The sequence below is a fragment of the Panulirus ornatus genome, chromosome 11, assembly GCF_036320965.1.
Source record: "Panulirus ornatus isolate Po-2019 chromosome 11, ASM3632096v1, whole genome shotgun sequence".
In the NCBI taxonomy this organism is placed as follows: domain Eukaryota; kingdom Metazoa; phylum Arthropoda; class Malacostraca; order Decapoda; family Palinuridae; genus Panulirus; species Panulirus ornatus.
Window position 1 is genome coordinate 41675412 of NC_092234.1, and position 20988 is coordinate 41696399.

Consider the following 20988-nt stretch of genomic DNA (forward strand, 5'->3'; position numbering starts at 1 on the left):
ACACACACGTGCTCCCACATTCTCAACAGGTAATACTACACAAGAAGTTACCCCACGTTATCATACGACGTGACAGAAGCTGACACCAGCACTGTGGATGTTACTGACACATGGTGTCCCGGGGTCGGGATCTCCTCACTTCACCAACGTCATTATTTCTACCACACTCAGCCTTCAGCACACATGACTTCCTCCCGGTGCATGACACATTCTGACGTGTGGCTGTACCAACAACCAAGTCAACTGACTGAGATTTCAACAACTTCGACAATAGCCCCTCCAGGGTGGGTCGTGACGGAACCCTCGGCAGCGAGGTACACCCGCTGTACACCCGCCAGGTGAGCAGTGTACCTGTGGGTGGCACACGTGTGTGTGGGCGGCGCACCTGTGGGTGGGTGGCGGGGAGCTCTGGGCCAGGCAGAAGAGGGAGAAGCTGGTTCCTGAGCGTCGGCTGGAGCGCATCACGTCCTCGCTCACGAACTTGGGCGGAGTCAGTCCCACCGGCTCTGGGATGGCCAGGGATGGACCCGGTTAGTACCAGAGGGTGCCACGGGGGTCAGGGGGTGTCATGGGGGTCAGAAGGTGTCATGGGGGTCAGGAGGTGTCATGGGGGTCAGGAGGTGTCATGGGGGTCAGGAGGGTGCCACGGGGGACAGGGGGTGTCATGGGGGTCAGAAGGTGTCATGGGGGTCAGAAGGTGTCATGGGGGTCAGGTGTCATGGGGGTCAGGAGGTGTCATGGGGGTCAGGAGGGTGCCACGGGGGTCAGGAGGTGTCATGGGGGTCAGGAGGTGTCACGGGGGTCAGGAGGTGTCATGGGGGTCAGGAGGTGTCATGGGGGTCAGAAGGTGTCATGGGGGTCAGAAGGTGTCATGGGGGTCAGAAGGTGTCATGGGGGTCAGGAGGGTGCCACGGGGGTCAGGGGGTGTCATGGGGGTCAGGAGGTGCCATGGGGTCAGGAGGTGTCACGGGGGTCAGGAGGTGTCACGGGGGTCAGGAGGTGTCACGGGGGTCAGGAGGGTGCCACGGGGGTCAGGAGGGTGCCACGGGGGTCAGGAGGTGTCACGGGGGTCAGGAGGGTGCCACGGGGGTCAGGAGGTGTCATGGGGGTCAGGAGGTGTCATGGGGGTCAGAAGGTGTCATGGGGGTCAGGAGGGTGCCACGGGGGTCAGGGGGTGTCATGGGGGTCAGAAGGTGTCATGGGGGTCAGGAGGTGCCATGGGGTCAGGAGGTGTCACGGGGGTCAGGAGGGTGCCACGGGGGTCAGGGGGTGTCATGGGGGTCAGGAGGTGTCACGGGGGTCAGGAGGGTGCCACGGGGGTCAGGAGGTGTCACGGGGGTCAGGAGGTGTCATGGGGGTCAGAAGGTGTCATGGGGGTCAGAAGGTGTCATGGGGGTCAGAAGGTGTCATGGGGGTCAGGAGGTGTCATGGGGTCAGGAGGTGTCACGGGGGTCAGGAGGTGTCATGGGGTCAGGAGGTGTCACGGGGGTCAGGAGGGTGCCACGGGGGTCAGGGGGTGTCATGGGGGTCAGGAGGTGTCACGGGGGTCAGGAGGTGTCACGGGGGTCAGGAGGGTGCCACGGGGGTCAGGAGGGTGCCACGGGGGTCAGGGGGTGTCATGGGGGTCAGGAGGGTGCCACGGGGGTCAGGGGGTGTCATGGGGGTCAGGAGGTGTCATGGGGGTCAGGAGGTGTCATGGGGGTCAGAAGGTGTCATGGGGGTCAGGAGGTGTCATGGGGGTCAGAAGGTGTCATGGGGGTCAGGAGGTGTCACGGGGGTCAGGAGGTGTCACGGGGGTCAGGAGGTGTCACGGGGGTCAGGAGGGTGCCACGGGGGTCAGGAGGTGTCACGGGGGTCAGGAGGGTGCCACGGGGGTCAGGGGGTGTCATGGGGGTCAGGAGGTGTCATGGGGGTCAGGAGGTGTCATGGGGTCAGGAGGTGTCATGGGGGTCAGGAGGTGTCATGGGGGTCAGGAGGTGTCATGGGGGTCAGGAGGTGTCATGGGGGTCAGGAGGTGTCATGGGGGTCAGGAGGTGTCATGGGGGTCAGGAGGTGTCATGGGGTCAGGAGGTGTCATGGGGGTCAGGAGGTGTCATGGGGGTCAGGAGGTGTCATGGGGGTCAGGAGGTGTCATGGGGGTCAGAAGGTGTCATGGGGGTCAGGAGGTGTCATGGGGGTCAGGAGGTGTCATGGGGGTCAGGAGGGTGCCACGGGGGTCAGAGGGTGCCACGGGGGTCAGGAGGGTGCCACGGGGGTCAGGGGGTGTCATGGGGGTCAGGAGGGTGCCACGGGGGTCAGGGGGTGTCATGGGGGTCAGAAGGTGTCATGGGGGTCAGAAGGTGTCATGGGGGTCAGAAGGTGTCATGGGGGTCAGAAGGTGTCATGGGGGTCAGGAGGGTGCCACGGGGGTCAGGAGGTGTCATGGGGGTCAGGAGGTGTCATGGGGGTCAGGAGGTGTCATGGGGGTCAGAAGGTGTCATGGGGGTCAGAAGGTGTCATGGGGGTCAGGAGGTGTCATGGGGGTCAGGAGGTGTCATGGGGGTCAGAAGGTGTCATGGGGGTCAGGAGGTGTCATGGGGGTCAGAAGGTGTCATGGGGGTCAGAAGGTGTCATGGGGGTCAGGAGGTGTCATGGGGTCAGGAGGTGTCATGGGGGTCAGAAGGTGTCATGGGGGTCAGGAGGTGTCACGGGGGTCAGGAGGTGTCACGGGGGTCAGGAGGTGTCACGGGGGTCAGGAGGTGTCATGGGGGTCAGGAGGTGTCACGGGGGTCAGGAGGTGTCACGGGGGTCAGGAGGTGTCATGGGGGTCAGAAGGTGTCATGGGGGTCAGAAGGTGTCATGGGGGTCAGAAGGTGTCATGGGGGTCAGAAGGTGTCATGGGGGTCAGGAGGGTGCCACGGGGGTCAGGAGGGTGCCACGGGGGTCAGGGGGTGTCATGGGGGTCAGAAGGTGTCATGGGGGTCAGAAGGTGTCATGGGGGTCAGAAGGTGTCATGGGGGTCAGGAGGTGTCATGGGGGTCAGGAGGTGTCATGGGGGTCAGAAGGTGTCATGGGGGTCAGAAGGTGTCATGGGGGTCAGAAGGTGTCATGGGGGTCAGAGGTGTCATGGGGGTCAGAAGGTGTCATGGGGGTCAGAAGGTGTCATGGGGGTCAGAAGGTGTCATGGGGGTCAGAAGGTGTCATGGGGGTCAGGAGGGTGCCACGGGGGTCAGGAGGTGTCACGGGGGTCAGGAGGGTGCCACGGGGGTCAGGAGGGTGCCACGGGGGTCAGGGGGTGTCATGGGGGTCAGGAGGTGTCATGGGGGTCAGAAGGTGTCATGGGGGTCAGAAGGTGTCATGGGGGTCAGGAGGGTGCCACGGGGGTCAGGAGGGTGCCACGGGGGTCAGGGGGTGTCATGGGGGTCAGGAGGTGTCACGGGGGTCAGGAGGGTGCCACGGGGGTCAGGAGGGTGCCACGGGGGTCAGGGGGTGTCATGGGGGTCAGAAGGTGTCATGGGGGTCAGGAGGTGTCATGGGGGTCAGGAGGTGTCATGGGGGTCAGGAGGTGTCATGGGGGTCAGGAGGGTGCCACGGGGGTCAGGGGGTGTCATGGGGGTCAGAAGGTGTCATGGGGGTCAGGAGGTGTCATGGGGGTCAGGAGGTGTCATGGGGGTCAGAAGGTGTCATGGGGGTCAGAAGGTGTCATGGGGGTCAGGAGGTGTCATGGGGTCAGGAGGTGTCATGGGGGTCAGAAGGTGTCATGGGGGTCAGGAGGTGTCACGGGGGTCAGGAGGGTGCCACGGGGGTCAGGGGGTGTCATGGGGGTCAGAAGGTGTCATGGGGGTCAGGAGGTGTCATGGGGGTCAGGAGGTGTCACGGGGGTCAGGAGGTGTCATGGGGGTCAGGAGGTGTCATGGGGGTCAGAAGGTGTCATGGGGGTCAGGAGGTGTCATGGGGGTCAGAAGGTGTCATGGGGGTCAGGAGGTGTCATGGGGGTCAGGAGGTGTCCATGGGGGTCAGGAGGTGTCATGGGGGTCAGGCAGCGGCCTTGCTGCTGCCCACTGCCTCTACAGATACACGCCAGGGTCAAGACAGTGACACATGACAAGTGGGCACATATTACAGGACACCCCAGCCTCTCCTGGCTTCCCCGGGGTAATATCTACTGACTCAAGGACCTGACGCTGGGAAATGGATAGTTGCCATGCCTGTCAGCGTCCTCACCCCTAAAGCTGTGATCCTACTTCCCACCTGACACCCACACTTCATGCCACACCAGCTCACCCTTCCTGAACCCCCCACCCCATTTATTATAGCCTTCGGCAGCTCACTATCTTAAAACCTCGTGTGACACACGATGGGTGTGCACCTGGGAACTAGCACTCTGTGTGTGTGTGTGTGTCCACGTGCAGAGGCAACGAGACGCGGTTGTTTTCCCAGAGAGCACTACACGGTGGAGGTGTCCACCACGGAGCGGACGGGAGTGTCTGTCTGGATGTGAGGGTGTCGAGGTGTGGTTCTGTGTTGTGTGGTCAACAGATGCAGGAGTGACTCCTCCTCCTCTGCAGGAGGCAGGAGTGTAGGTGGCGCACTGACCTGGCGGCTGGGGGCGGGTTGCCCTGGGCTTGGCAGAAGAGGGAGATGGAGGCACCCGCTCGCTGGGACAACATGGAGCCCGACTCCCTGGTGGGCAGCTTGGGTCCCGCTAGACCTACCGGCTCTAGACCCATAACAACACGGGTTAGTCTCACACACGACTCAACACACTAGTCAGTTCTTCTGGCTACAATAACACTACAAGTTCATATTAATGTTCATCTCTCGCATAACATGTTCTGTGGTGACCATCCACCACTGATGTGAATCATGGTCAGTCCTTGAATACGAATGAGCTGGCGATAATCTAAGTCAAACGTTTCGCCATTATGCAGCGCATGTGGGAGAATTCGTGACTATATTTCGGATAAAGAACTGATCACAATGTATGTCCACTGTGCGTACAGCTGACGAAGATGGTATAGCGATACGCTGTGTTCCCTCGTTACCAGAACCATCAGGTGCACGAAGCAACACCAGGAGCCTGAGTGTGGTTGTAGCAGAGGCTGGTGGTCCTCACGGCCGACATTACGAGGGTTCGTCACCATCTCGTCCTCGGAAACTAACGCTCTCATTCTCTAAGCCACGCCCAGAAGTGTGCATCAGGTACATACTGTTATCCTCCTTCCTCCATCCATCCACGGGGACGTACGTCCACAAGACTTTGGCTGAACATCTACTGATAGTTTCGTCTTCCTGTCTACTCCTTCATACATGTGTTCGCCCCATACTGGCTCCCACACATCCAGGTGTACCTGGCGGTGAGGTGAACCTGGCCCTTACACAGCACGGGTGTTAGATCAGATCCCATTACAAGAAAGGCTCGAATGTCAGGTCAAAGGCCAGGTCATCCCACCCAAGGGTCATACCGTCGTGCTCAAGGGTCGTGCCAACAAGGTCAAGGGTTTGATCACAGGGATGATTAACTGGTCCTAGACAGCCACTGTACCTAAATTTCGGGGTAGGGAAGGCCTGGGCCTGACACAGGAGGGCCACGTCTGTCGCTGAGGCCACGCTGACGGTATGGATCCGGTCGTCGGACGGCAGGCGGGGGGCCGAGCTCCCTACCGAAGCTGGAGACCCAGAGGGTGACGTGTGAGAAGGGGCGTGTGTGTGTGTGTGTGTGTGTGTGTGTGTGTGTGTGTGTGCGCGCGCGTGTGTGTGTGTGGAGGGAGCGTAGTGGTGTCAGTGAGAGAGCAGTGTAGTGGAGGGGGAGGTGGGGAGAGAGGAAGGTGGAACACATCTATAATACATTGGTACACCGAACGGCTCTCAGCGAGGCCCAGGCAGCCGTTGTTGGTTTAGGATACCATAATGTTGTTTACCCCCACCTGCACGGAGGACACTCTACCTTACTACACACACCAACTGTAGCCAAGAGGAAGCGATAACAACGGCGCTCACACTCCAGCAGTGTTGGGGTGAGTGGTGGACGTACCGAAAGTGTGGCGGCGGGTGACTCTGGGCCTCACAAAACAGGGGCACAGACGATCCTGTCGTCTCCTCCACTATCACCCCCTTGTCCCTTGAGGGAAGGCGCGGCTTGCTGCTGCCCACTGCCTCTACAGATACACACGCCAGGGGCCAAGACATTGACACACATATTACATCACATCCCCGCCCTCTCCTGGCTTCCCCAGGGCAGTAACTACTGACTCAAGGACCTGATGCTGGAATATGGATTTAGTACACCCTGTCCGTCAGCGTCCTCACCCCTACACTCTGTGATCCTCCTCCCTACCTGACACCCGCACTTAACGCCACAGAGGATCACCCTTCCTGTACACTCAGCCCCACAACACCATCTGGCGACGCACTTTCTAAACACATTCTCGCGTGTGACATACGCTCGGTCAGGAATGAGGAACAACGTTCCGGATGTCCCCAGTCCAGTGGCAGTGACACGTGATGGTGTTCGCACACAGTACCGCCCGGAGGAGGTGTCCACCACGGAGCGGACGGGAGTGTCTGGATGTGAGGGTGTCGAGGTGTGGTTCTGTGTTGTGTAGTCAACAGATGCAGGAGTGACTCCTCCACCTCTGCAGGAGGCAGGAGTGTAGGTGGAGCACTGACCTGGCGGCTGGGGGCGGGTTGCCCTGGGCTTGGCAGAACAGGGAGAAGGAAGAGCCGGCTCGCTGGGTCATCATAGAACCCGTCTCCTTGGTGGGCAGCTTGGGACCTGCCAGACCTACCGGCTCTAGACCCATAAGAACACGGGTTAGTCTCACACACGACTCAACAAACTAACAAATTTAACTTTTAACACTCGCTCATATTAGGATCTACTGGCCACTTAACATGTTCTTGAGGGCCGGGTTATCAATTCAACACTGTCAGTACTTAACAAATGTAGATCATCGGAGGCAAATGTTGCTGTTGATATGGTAATGACAGTATCTGTTATCAAACATCAGTGACATTTTTTCCCAACCTCATCAACAGTTTGTAAACAATACTTGACACCGAACTACTGTTCCTCGTCATCACCAGCAACCCCGGGAGCCTGAACGTGGTGCCTGTCCTCCTCCGCCTGGCCTCAGCAGCCCATGCATGGGCCGCCACCTAGTGTGTGGAACTCAAGGTGACTGATGCCAATCACAAGCTACAGTCGGTCCAGCAGTGCCCCTGGTATACAGTGTTACCCTCCTCCACCCGTCAGTACTTCGTCAGGAAGACTTCGGTGAACCTTTACTATTTCCTTCATTTCGCCGTCTGTGCCACCAGGCGTCTCCCACCATCGTGCTGCAAGACCCAGAGTCACCCCCACACACTCGGCCTGCGGCAGACCTTCAGACATCCCCGCTGTCCTCAAACCTCACCCTCAGCCTGCACCTTCCTCCTCTTCTCTTCATCTGCTGTATCCAGTTACTGACCCTTCCAGCACATATATTACCCATACCCACTCTCCTCACTCCCCTACAGTCATCTTAGGAGTTCCACCACCATAGTTGGCACACTCCCTGACACACCCATTACCAGCCCAGGTTTAATTACCACGTATTAACATGTGAGCAATTACGTCCTTCATCCAGTTCCGCCAAACTCAACGACTTGCACCGTGATCATGCCTCACACCGGCAGTAGGGTGCCTCCTGTATTTCAACATACGGTGATGTCCCCCTCGTCCATCTCTTTCCAAACTCTCCAGAGCCTGCAACTCAGTTATCAACTTTCTCCTCTCACTTATTCCTCCAAATTTCCCCAGCAAGTCCTGCATTTCCTCCGCCGTCTTGCCCGTGACTGGAATATCACCTGTACACACCAACACGCTTAGTTTTCATTTCCTATATCTTCTCCAGTCTTCATCCTCTGCCTACATTCTGCCATGACTGCACTCACCACTCCGTCCGTCCATAAGGATATCAAATACCCGGGCGGCTGCCCGACCCTCGCCTCCCCCCCAGCCTCCACTCACTCCATCCTCCGTCCTAACCCAGGCATACACCCTGGAGAGATCCTAATCGCCTCCGTCAATATCCTACACTATTTTCTTCTCCTCCATAATCATCTGATCCAACCCAGTGACTTGTGATACGCTTCCTTCATGTTCAATTCCATTCCAACACTCTTCTGTTGTGCTAATAACTTGTTCATAACCATTCTGAAGGTTAATATAACCCAGACAAGCAAACCCATACATGAACCCAACCCCGTTCCCCGTTACCTCACAACCTGCCATCATTTTCATTATATCAACCATTACTGCCCCATACACCCTTCCTTACGCCTCATAAATAAGTCCATAAAGTTAGTTATACACTCCTACTGTCTTTACACACAACATAAAAAATCATTACAACAATCTAATTACTTGGCAGACAAGCATTCCAGGTCATCTGAGGTCAGCAGGAGAACGCATCTGCAGCCAGTCCTCCTCTTCAATCACTGTTTACATCACCTTTAATATACCTCTTTATACCCGCATCGCTACATCACATCCTCCCAGCGGACCTGCCTGAGGATATAAGGTTGATACAGTGTACTCGAGACTCCCTGTTTCTAACATTTCTCAGCCTTCAAACAGTCCTCGCTTCCAACACAGACCTCCTATGATTCTGACGGAAGCCAAGCCACACATATCACTACCACTTTGCCGCCTCCTTCTTAATCTTCAACATACACGCACTTCCTCCTTCAAAGTTTGTCCTCATCCCTCTGTACCAATTATATTCCTTCCCTTGTACACCCTAATGATCCCTTCCTGTCATGATATCGCCTCAAACGTGGTTTGTGTTAACCTTTCTATTTCCCCGTTACATTATGATTACAGATCCCCTCTTCCCTCACCCACAACAATTCACCTCCGTCCATAACATTTATTTCTATCACGTTCCTGGGACAATGATTAAACCTTTGCGATCACTCCAGTCTTGCAGGTAGAGGTGCTTACGACATGGTATCCATGTTAGAACTGAGCCTTACTTGTCCCGTCCATACCTGATTACAACCCAGCAAGAACCATGTGTCGGTCCTGAATCCTAGCTCCCACCTAACCGTAACAACCATGGTGGCCTGCCAGTACCTAGTGGTGGGTGGGGGCGACGCTTGCGCCTCACACAACAGCGTCGTGGACACGCCTCGCTCAACCACGAAATTCTGGGCTTTGTTCCTTGTGGGGAGCCGGGGGCCGGACAGCGCCAACGCCTCTGGAAATATTACGACAAATGTTCGACCAAGTCCCTCGCCTACATCAACCCTGGTTAGGATCAGGTACCACAACGTTATGTTTGAAGAAGGTGTTTACCGACAACGAAGAATGGGGACTAAACCGAAGCTTTGTAAATTACGATTAACGTGGCCAACAGTTGGAGAATTCCCCACCTCCAGCCCCATACATATAATATACACAGACAAACAATTCGTCTCCATCGACGGAGTTTTGCCAGAAGATTCATTGTGTTCACATGTAACTTCCACCTCGCCCAGATATATAGAGTATATGTGTATACCAGACGGGAGGTCAACAGAACCGTAAGCCAGGTAAGTACCTGAAGGTGGGGTTGGGGTGAGCCTGGGCCTCACACAGTAGGGTGGTAGGCCGACCCGCCATCACGACGAAGGTCTGTGAGCGACTGCGGGTGGTAAGGTGCGGAACGCTGCTGCCCACGGGATCTGCAACACCACAATTCCCTCACCATCATCTTATCAACCAACACGAAGATGAATGTTTGGATCATGGGCTCCAATGCCACTTGTATTTACGTTCATGATCGTACTACCAAAGTGACCAGTATCTCCCGCATCGATACGTCACACGCCTGGCAGCGTCTTGCTGGTCGGCCCGCAAGACGAGTCGGACAAAATCGCATCACACGTTATTGTTCCCTATCCCAAAATTCGACCATGACTGACATTTTCACTTTCCCCCGCATCCCAGAGCACGTCAGCACAACGACCCTTGAGCACGACGAAACGATATGTAGGAGTGATGGCCCGGCCACACTCGTAAGAGGGGCTATTCTTTATGAAAGATCTTCAGTAAACACAATAACAACGATTGTGAGCATTCATCTCTTCAGGACGGGATAATCACAGCCAGAACCGCCTGGTTAAATCCGGGAGTGAGCAGAGGAGCTGTTGGTCCATCGATGTGTTTGTGAAGTACATCACAGTGATGGTGGAGCCGCCAGGGAACAAGTGGACCAGGCTGTTCCCACCACGGGCCATACTCACGTCGCCATTCCACCTGACCTTCACTACGTCCCCAGGATGCTCAAGTCAAAACTTATTATCTCCCTCACTCACCGTCAGTGATCGTACGTGCGACTTATAACCCCTCCAGCACGACAATTTACCCCCTACTGTATGACGACTTAACCCCTGAGTACAACTTAAACTTCGTCTACGTAGATTTAACCCAATATTTCATTTACGTCATTCATTAAGATATGTAAATGACTCCCGAAATATTTCCGAAATATATATTTCTATATACCCAGCTGCTTTATATGCTTGAGAATGAAAATAGATAAAATGATTTTATTAGTATCCCGTTCACAACGTTATCTTGGGAAGAACAAGTGTGGAAGGAGAACAAGATGACCAAAACTAGCACAAATGCGCAGCACTGCGCAAAGTGCGCCGCTGCCCGGTAAGTTTAGCAGCGATCGTAAATTACAGTGTAGGTCAGCACTTCTTTATCGAGTTTTGTGTTTGTGTGTGTGTGTGTGGAATTTTCCTGCTTACATCATATATTCGGTCACTGGCCTCTGAGCTCGTGTGACCTCGGAAAGACTCAAGAATGGATCGCCGTTTTGGTGGGCAGAGAGGTTGTTCCTGACCCACAACAGACGACATTAACACCTCATGGTTTATCTTTATCTTAACTCGTTACCCATCTATCCTTCCATTTGTCTAATATTATAGTTTTGTTAAGAACTGAATCTGAGTATATTTCATGCTGTGATTCAAAAGGTGAATCAATTTGAGGAAGATCGTATAGTTGACGTCGTAATACCTTGCAACAATCTCTAAAAAAAAAATAGATGCCATAAATCACTCGTGTTATATTTCTTATCTAATCTCTCTCTTATTTGTTCTCTAGTCTAACCTTAGAGTTTTGAGCCAATGACATTAGATTAAGTTATCATTAAGTAAGCACGCGCTCAGATATGCTAAATATCTGTAAGGTTACGGCAGGTCACTTATTTTGCAGAGGTCAGAAATTTCGCAAAGACACCAGCTGCTGACGTGAACACGACACATGACGCCACCACTGGCGGGAAGTCGTCCTGGTCGTCTCCCTAGAGCAGTGTACACCACTCCGCTGGTGGGATGTCGTCCTGGTCGGCTCCACTGTACTGCTGGACTACATACCAGTCCAGACTCACCAGCAAAACGACTCAACAATACAGTGGTAACTGCTAGCAGCGGGCCTGGTGCCTGCCACTACACCTGGGGTCAAGTATCGGTCCAGAGGTGCAGCAGGCAGGTCCACTCAAGACGCCCGCGCCTCCCTACAGCATATTGACTCACATGATGCAAAGTTCACATCACCAATGTTTATAATAACCTCCCTCAAGTTATGGTCCATTGTAGTTAGAAGTTGAAGCATACGATGCTGAAGAAATACCCGTGTGATCACACTGCATCCTTCCCATCCCACATCCAGGACAATAATCATGTAAAGTTATAAGGAAGGTTGTAACACAACACAACACACGACAGAACACCTGACGACATCTCTCCTTCATGAAAGCCGTGTGACTACTGTGCTAACTGAACAGAGTATCACCCTGGCGCGTCACGTGACAACCATTAGAGGTTAAGAATCATACACATACTGTGGATCTGGATCAACCCTAGAGGAAAAGCCGAACATAAGAGGAAAGCTATTCATAATTCCATCAACTTTAATGAGACAAGTGCATCTTCCTAGCAATCAGTCGGCTTAGGAAACACTTATGTCAGCGTTCAGCTGTGGCAACGTTAATGAATCCCACCAAAGTACAAACATCACCTTGTAGACATTACATGCCAAGTGTATGTACAACACATCAGACAATACTACATCAGTAGACGAGGCGGTGGTGCCGTCCACACTGGAGTACACCTACAACCACACCCAACAACCGCTCTGCCTGGTTGAGACCGTCACAACACTAACTACCACAACATACACAGTATACAGACCAGCACTCAACATACACAGTATACAGACCAGCACTCAACATACACAGTATACAGACCAGCACTCAACATACACAGTATACAGACCAGCACTCAACATACACAGTATACAGACCAGCACTCAACATACACAGTATACAGACCAGCACTCAACACACACAGTATACAGACCAGCACTCAACATACACAGTATACAGACCAACACTCAACATACACAGTATACAGACCAGCACTCAACATACACAGTATACAGACCAGCACTCAACACACACAGTATACAGACCAGCACTCAACATACACAGTATACAGACCAGCACTCAACATACACAGTATACAGACCAGCACTCAACATACACAGTATACAGACCAGCACTCAACATACACAGTATACAGACCAGCACTCAACATACACAGTATACAGACCAGCACTCAACATACACAGTATACAGACCAGCACTCAACACACACAGTATACAGACCAGCACTCAACATACACAGTATACAGACCAACACTCAACATACACAGTATACAGACCAGCACTCAACATACACAGTATACAGACCAGCACTCAACACACACAGTATACAGACCAGCACTCAACATACACAGTATACAGACCAGCACTCAACATACACAGTATACAGACCAGCACTCAACATACACAGTATACAGACCAGCACTCAACATACACAGTATACAGACCAACACTCAACATACACAGTATACAGACCAGCACTCAACATACACAGTATACAGACCAGCACTCAACACACACAGTATACAGACCAGCACTCAACATACACAGTATACAGACCAGCACTCAACATACACAGTATACAGACCAGCACTCAACATACACAGTATACAGACCAACACTCAACATACACAGTATACAGACCAACACTCAACATACACAGTATACAGACCAACACTCAACATACACAGTATACAGACCAGCACTCAACATACACAGTATACAGACCAGCACTCAACATACACAGTATACAGACCAGCACTCAACATACACAGTATACAGACCAACACTCAACATACACAGTATACAGACCAGCACTCAACACACACAGTATACAGACCAGCACTCAACATACACAGTATACAGACCAGCACTCAACACACACAGTATACAGACCAGCACTCAACATACACAGTATACAGACCAGCACTCAACATACACAGTATACAGACCAGCACTCAACATACACAGTATACAGACCAGCATTCAACACACACAGTATACAGACCAGCACTCAACATACACAGTATACAGACCAGCACTCAACACACACACAGTATACAGACCAGCACTCAACATACACAGTATACAGACCAGCACTCAACATACACAGTATACAGACCAGCACTCAACATACACAGTATACAGACCAGCACTCAACACACACAGTATACAGACCAGCACTCAACATACACAGTATACAGACCAGCACTCAACATACACAGTATACAGACCAGCACTCAACATACACAGTATACAGACCAGCACTCAACATACACAGTATACAGACCAGGACTCAACATACACAGTATACAGACCAGCACTCAACACACACAGTATACAGACCAGCACTCAACATACACAGTATACAGACCAGCACTCAACATACACAGTATACAGACCAGCACTCAACACACACAGTATACAGACCAGCACTCAACACACACAGTATACAGACCAGCACTCAACATACACAGTATACAGACCAGCACTCAACATACACAGTATACAGACCAGCACTCAACATACACAGTATACAGACCAGCACTCAACACACACAGTATACAGACCAGCACTCAACATACACAGTATACAGACCAGCACTCAACATACACAGTATACAGACCAGCACTCAACATACACAGTATACAGACCAGCACTCAACATACACAGTATACAGACCAGCACTCAACATACACAGTATACAGACCAGCACTCAACATACACAGTATACAGACCAGCACTCAACATACACAGTATACAGACCAGCACTCAACATACACAGTATACAGACCAGCACTCAACATACACAGTATACAGACCAGCACTCAACATACACAGTATACAGACCAGCACTCAACATACACAGTATACAGACCAGCACTCAACATACACAGTATACAGACCAGCACTCAACATACACAGTATACAGACCAGCACTCAACATACACAGTATACAGACCAGCACTCAACATACACAGTATACAGACCAGCACTCAACATACACAGTATACAGACCAGCACTCAACATACACAGTATACAGACCAGCACTCAACATACACAGTATACAGACCAACACTCAACATACACAGTATACAGACCAGCACTCAACATACACAGTATACAGACCAGCACTCAACATACACAGTATACAGACCAGCACTCAACATACACAGTATACAGACCCGTACTCAACGTAATTCAAAGCTCAGCAGTAGCTACCCCATCCCTGGCACCAGAGGAGGGCCAAGCGACCCCCGGGGCAACAAGGCCACCCCAGGGATGGGGCCAAGCGACCCCCGGGGCAGCAAGGCCACCCCAGGGATAAGACCAAGCGACCCCCGGGGCAGCAAGGTCACCCCAGGGATGAGACCAAGAGACCCCCGGGGCAGCAAGACCACCCCAGGGACGAGACCAAGCGACCCCCGGGGCAGCAAGACCACCCCAGGGACGAGACCAAGCGACCCCCGGGGCAACAAGGCCACCCCAGGGATAAGACCAAGCGACCCCCGGGGCAGCAAGACCACCCCAGGGACGAGACCAAGCGACCCCCGGGGCAACAAGACCACCCCAGGGATGAGACCAAGCGACCCCCGGGGCAGCAAGACCACCCCAGGGATAAGACCAAGCGACCCCCGGGGCAACAAGACCACCCCAGGTAAGAGACCAAGCGACCCCCGGGGCAACAAGACCACCCCAGGGATGAGACCAAGCGACCTTCTCGGACATTCCACCTAACATCCAAGGAACTAACTCCCACAGGAAACCTCCACCCCCCCCCCCGGGGGGGCCTCCACACCCTCATGGAGAGGCGGAGGAGGAGACGTTGATGAGACGCGCCAGAGTGACAAAAGGACAAGTCTCACTTACCTTTGGTGGTGGGCGGGGGGCGACGTCCGGCGAGAGGACTGACCGTCATATCTACTTGTAAGTGACTCAAAGAATTAGTCAGTTTGTGTGGTGATGACCCGTGATGACTCCCTCCCTCCCCAGTAGCTCCTACATAGCCCTACACCTAACGTGTGTCAGTGAAGTGTCACGCAGTGCGACTCTCGTATTCGCGCGACGCTGTTCGACTTCGTTATTATCTATCTCTCACAAGCAGACGTGTTACTATCTATCTCTCACAAGCAGAGGCCATTAAAGCAATGTAGATAATCCTCGGTTATAACAGAGCAAAAAATTTGGACAAAATAGCAATCTGAGAGTGGCACATTCATCAGCCATGTGAGGGCTAGTGACAAGCCAATTGGTTTTGACTTTGACCGTTTTGACTGTATGATTTAGCGAGACGGCAGGGGTACCCTATCCCAACATTCAGGCTCCTTGTTCACAGCCAGCGGCAACCCCAGACACACCCGGCACCAGCCCGCCACATTGAACATTAGATTCCACAACAAGTGACTACAGTGGCGCCGCCTGGTGGAAAGTGTCTTTCCGAGGTTGTCACTGGCTCATTATATATACAAAATATATATATATATCCAATATATTCCAGTGTGTCACAAACTGTTCTTACTTTACTTTAAACTGGGCAAAAAATACTGACACAAGAGTGAAAATTGTTTACAAAATTTAATTATCATCAAACTGAATATATCATGAACACAGACATCCTCCCTTACCCCCCTCCCCATCCCTCTACCCACCTCCCTCCTGGTTCTGAACCCTCACCCGCCCTGATCCTTACTGCCCTGTGGCCACCTGCCCAACCATGCCGAGTCCCTGAACCTTCCCTCCCTGACACCCTGTCCTGCCCTACCCTTCCTCGCCTAACATTCCCTATCCTATCCCAGCTTTCCCTCCCTAACACCCTGTCCTCCCCCAGCTTTCCCTCCTAACACCCTGTCCTCCCCCAGCTTTCCCTCCCAGACACCCTGTCCTCCCCCAGCTTTCCCTCCCAGACACCCCCCTACACATCCTCCTACAATGCTCCCTTCCTCCACACTCTCCCCTCGCAACACACACCTCACTTCCTTCACTTTAATCCTGTCTGGCTTCCTGGGAATCCTTCAGTACCTCCCATGCCTCCCTCAGGAGCCCGTCCGGCCTTACCATCCCAGACCACTCCACTGCTCTCCACTAGCAGGTTTCGTCACAACTGCTCAAGTTCTCTAGTGCAACACGCCTGAGTCCGAGGCCCCCACCTACAGCCAGACAGATCTTGAAGAACTCACTTGGGTAAATCAGGCAACCGTGTGTACCCAAAGGACTCTCGTAGCTAATTAAGCCACGAATATCCCGGCTCTAATTAATCCTGAACACTACACTACACGCTAAGATACATACTGTCATGGCGTGTATCCCAGAGTTTAATACTTCCCACAGTCCCAGGTGATCCCACATGTATCCTCTGGTCTACACCAGTCTACCTGTACAACAAGAAATCAAGACATCTGCACATGAGGAAGATCCTCTCATTCCACCTATGTAAGGACTCCTCCTCCCCCAGGCCACACACACACCACACACACACACACACACACACACACACACACACACACACACGGATCCTCTCACGGTGTCTCAAGCTCAGACCCGCCCCGCCCCGTCCCGTCCAGGTCATCATCGATCCCAATGGCAATTAGCCAGCCTGCCATGACCTCCCCGCTGCCTCACTGAACCATGTACTCATCCTCCTACCCTCACACACACACACACACACAAACTTCAGCCAACTGAACCATGTACTCATCCTCCTACCCTCACACACACAAACTTCAGCCAACTGAACCATGTACGGATCCTCCTACCCTCATACACACACAAACTTCAGTCAACTGAACCACATACTCAGCCTCCTACCCTCACACACACAAACTTCAGCCAACTAACTCGTTTCCAGTACTGGAATTCGAGCACCCTGACTACCACACTTCCCACAGTGTTCTAACACAGACAGATCACCACCACCCGCCCGCCTCTCCCACATATCTGCCCACCACTTTCCCTCCTGAGCCGCGTCATCCATCAACACTCCCTCGCTCTCTGCCCTTCACCACACATTCCTCCCCACCTCAACCAGGATCATCATCCTCCCTTCTGTACTCTCCCGCAACTCCTCCCCCTCCTCTTCCCTCATCTTCATCCACTTACTTCTTTCTCCCTCACTGGTACACAGGAAAGCTCTCACCTCCCAGTATGGCCTCTCTCATTCACCCATCCCTTCTCATTTTATGACCCCGTTTCTCCCCATCCTCGGACTATCTATCCTTCCCCATCCTCTGACTATCCTAACCTCCCCATCCTCCTTTCATCTGTCTCTATCCCTCTAACTCCTACATAAATCCTACCATCCCTTAATTACCCGTCCCTATCCCCTTCTTGCCTCTCCCGCCAGCCAGCCACCAGTGGCCTAGGGCCGGCCCCGGCGCCCTCCAGGGACCTACCGGAGATCACAAGACGTCCAGCAGTAGCAGAGAGGCGGGTTTCCTGGGTGAGGCGGTGAACTGTGCGGCACTTGTAGCTCTTGAAGCCGTCCTCGGAGGTGACAGAGCGGATGTGCAGCTCGCCGGAGGGGAGAACCAGGTACTTGCCGTCTGCAGGGGACACAGGCACACAGGTTAACACGCAGGCTTAGTGAGGGAGCTGGGGCGGCCACCTGGCGGCGCCCAGCTGACGCAGGTACCACCGCTCCTTGGACTGTTATCTTCCCTACAATGTTCCTATACATCGCGTACTTAATACATTGATCCTATATATCGCGTATCTAATACAGTTTCTATATATCGCGTATTCAATACAGAGTTTCTATATATCGCGTATCTAATACAGTTTCTATATATCGTGTATCTACTACAATGATCTTATAAATCGCGTATTCATTACACTGATTCTATATATCGCGTACTTAATACAGGTTATATCGCTTATTTAGTACAATGATCCTACATATAGCGTATTTATTACATTAATTCTGTATAAGGCGAATCTAATACACTGATTCTATATATCGCGTATTTATTACACATTGTATATATATATATATATATATATATATATATATATATATATATATATATATATATATATATATATATATATATATATATATATATATATATATATCGCGTATTTACTATCTCATTCTATAAATCGCTTATTTTCTGCACTGATTCTATACATAAAGTATTTACCACACTGATTCTATATATCGCTTATTAAGTACTGTATCATAAGCTCAATATACAATCAAATCCTACAAAATATACCCTCAGTAAACTTCCCAAAGACAGTTTACCATCGCATTACTTTACATCCCGTATTATTACTTCAATGTTGCCACAAGTGTGAACAGTGTGCGTCTGACTGACCTCGCTCACTTCAAGTGACTGGCAACACTGGTATCCAACATATCAATGTTGTGGGATCAATTAATCAGGACTCTTATCTCGCATGATTACAACCCTTTCTGCACATTACCTTTCTTTTTCACCTCATGGTAAATCATAGCTTACAAAAAACTGAAAGCCTGACCTTTGTATGAATTAAAAAAACTATCACGAAAAATGTCTTTCAAATTTGGACTCCAAAAAAACATGTCTATCATTCTATCGCGAAAAAAATTGTATTACTTCTGGGATTTTCCTCACTCACATAATTAGTAAAAGTCCAAAGAGGAGCGCTACCCGCAGCGCCACCATCAAAAGCATACCTCATCACAGATTCAGTTTCTCTGGGGGAAAAATCAAGCAGATGTTTGAATCTCTGGCGAATATGAATACTAATTACTGTGGGGCTGTGTTATGATGATCCAGGCTCCACCCACCGTCTCCACCTTCGCCCCTTAGCCCCGCCCTCTACCTCCTCCCCATTGGCTCCACCCTTAAGCTCCTCCCACCACCTCTACGCCCTACCCACCACAGGTCCGCCGGCTCCGCCCACATCCGTCCTCAGCATGTGGTGTAGGGTCTCGAGAAGTTTTGGGAGGTTTCCAATCCGCTGAGAATGAGCCTGACTGCAGGAGGTGAACCCCAGTGACGCGTGACGAAAGGAAAGTGAATCTGTGATGTTTCAAAAGCGGTTCGAAGCTTGCCAAGTGTACCGGAGAGGAGCCAGTATTGCTTCTACGAAGATACGGTTCATTAAAACTATTATATTCTTTTAATGATCGTCAACTTTTTAAGTATAATTTTCCTTTTAATAAATCGTGAAATTTATCTGCATAAAGAGACGCTGATAAGTTATCATTATTAACTGCAATATCAAAGTTGAATTATTTGGAATTCTAAGGTCGATATTGACCCGTGACTCAGTCCGTGTGACGGGAAAGGTTCCCCTGGGCGATCACTGTCACCAGACTCTCACAGGCGACCTAGTGTGACGGGCTTGTGACGTGCAACATGGCAACCTCCTCATCCCCGGACATGGCAAGCTTCCTGCATCCGAACGAGGCACATGTCACCTCGTCAACAACCACCAACTCTTACAACTTTACTTAACATCCTAAACTTCAAAATTAGGAAAACTATTTTTCATATTTCATAACTATAACATGAAGTTACTTTACTGTAATTATAAAGACAAAGTACAAATGACAATTACTTTTATTCAAATCTGATATTGACATTTACTCTACTTTTCTCAAAAAATGATCTTAAATGTTTAACTAATACATACTAGCAACAGACTACATATTAAGATAATAATAATATTACATCATCAACACATGAGAGAGAGGAAGCACTAGGGTGACATTCACTAGTTAATGTTGCTTGAAATACAAGTATCTAGGTGAGGGAAGTGAGGCAGACCCACCACCCCACTACCTCCTCTCTCGTACAACATGGAAATGTAACTATAAATTCCTCAACAACTGCCTCCTGCTGTAGTGGGGTAGTGGGACATATCTGACATCTGCTGCTGCTACACCGCCCACACTCCGCCCACGTCACATGTCTCCACCACCACCACCACCACAGTACCGAGGCTAAATGTTATGATCACTTCATGCTTATACAACATGTCGTCTCTATCAGCGATACTGACGGCGGACAGGTCCTTCACCGCTGCACGCGAGACCCAGTGATCTCACAGCACAGGACACGACGCCGCTACCACCACTTCCGGCCCGCCCGCCGTCATCGCCTCCTACACATGACCTAACACCTTCCTACACCAATGATTATATGCGTAAACCAATAGGACGTGGGTCGTAGAATGCCACACTGCCCTACTGCTGGGCCAGCGTGGGCAGGGCTAGGCAGGGAGGTCGTCGGTGACACACCCGGCAGGAGACACTCCCTCCACGACCCTAGCAACACCTAACATGCAGGAGCACGTCAGGTGGGTGTTGCCTCAGCCTCAGGGGAACACATCCTTCCTATCTCAAGAATGACAAAATAAACATTCACACGCAAGGCTGCTTCCACCAGTGCCCGCTGCCGGCCTGTCTTGCCCCTCAGTGATGTAAAGATCATGTCAACATCACAAAAGGCAGGTGACCGGCCATGTGTCCTGCATATATCACTACGTGGGTACATCATCCTCAAGAGTCCATTTACACATATAGTATAATGTGACATGCAA

General features: G+C 51.7%; 1 protein-coding gene across 1 annotated transcript in view; it reads right to left on the reverse strand.

Annotated features, from left to right (window-relative positions):
* Dscam1 (Down syndrome cell adhesion molecule 1) overlaps positions 1–20988 on the reverse strand; it is a 1447516-nt gene that overhangs the window by 1109741 nt on the left and 316787 nt on the right. Inside the window, exon 6 of the mRNA XM_071666240.1 lies at positions 17850–17999. Coding sequence (XP_071522341.1) covers positions 17850–17999 — 150 coding nt within the window. The remainder of the gene's footprint in view (positions 1–17849; positions 18000–20988) is intronic.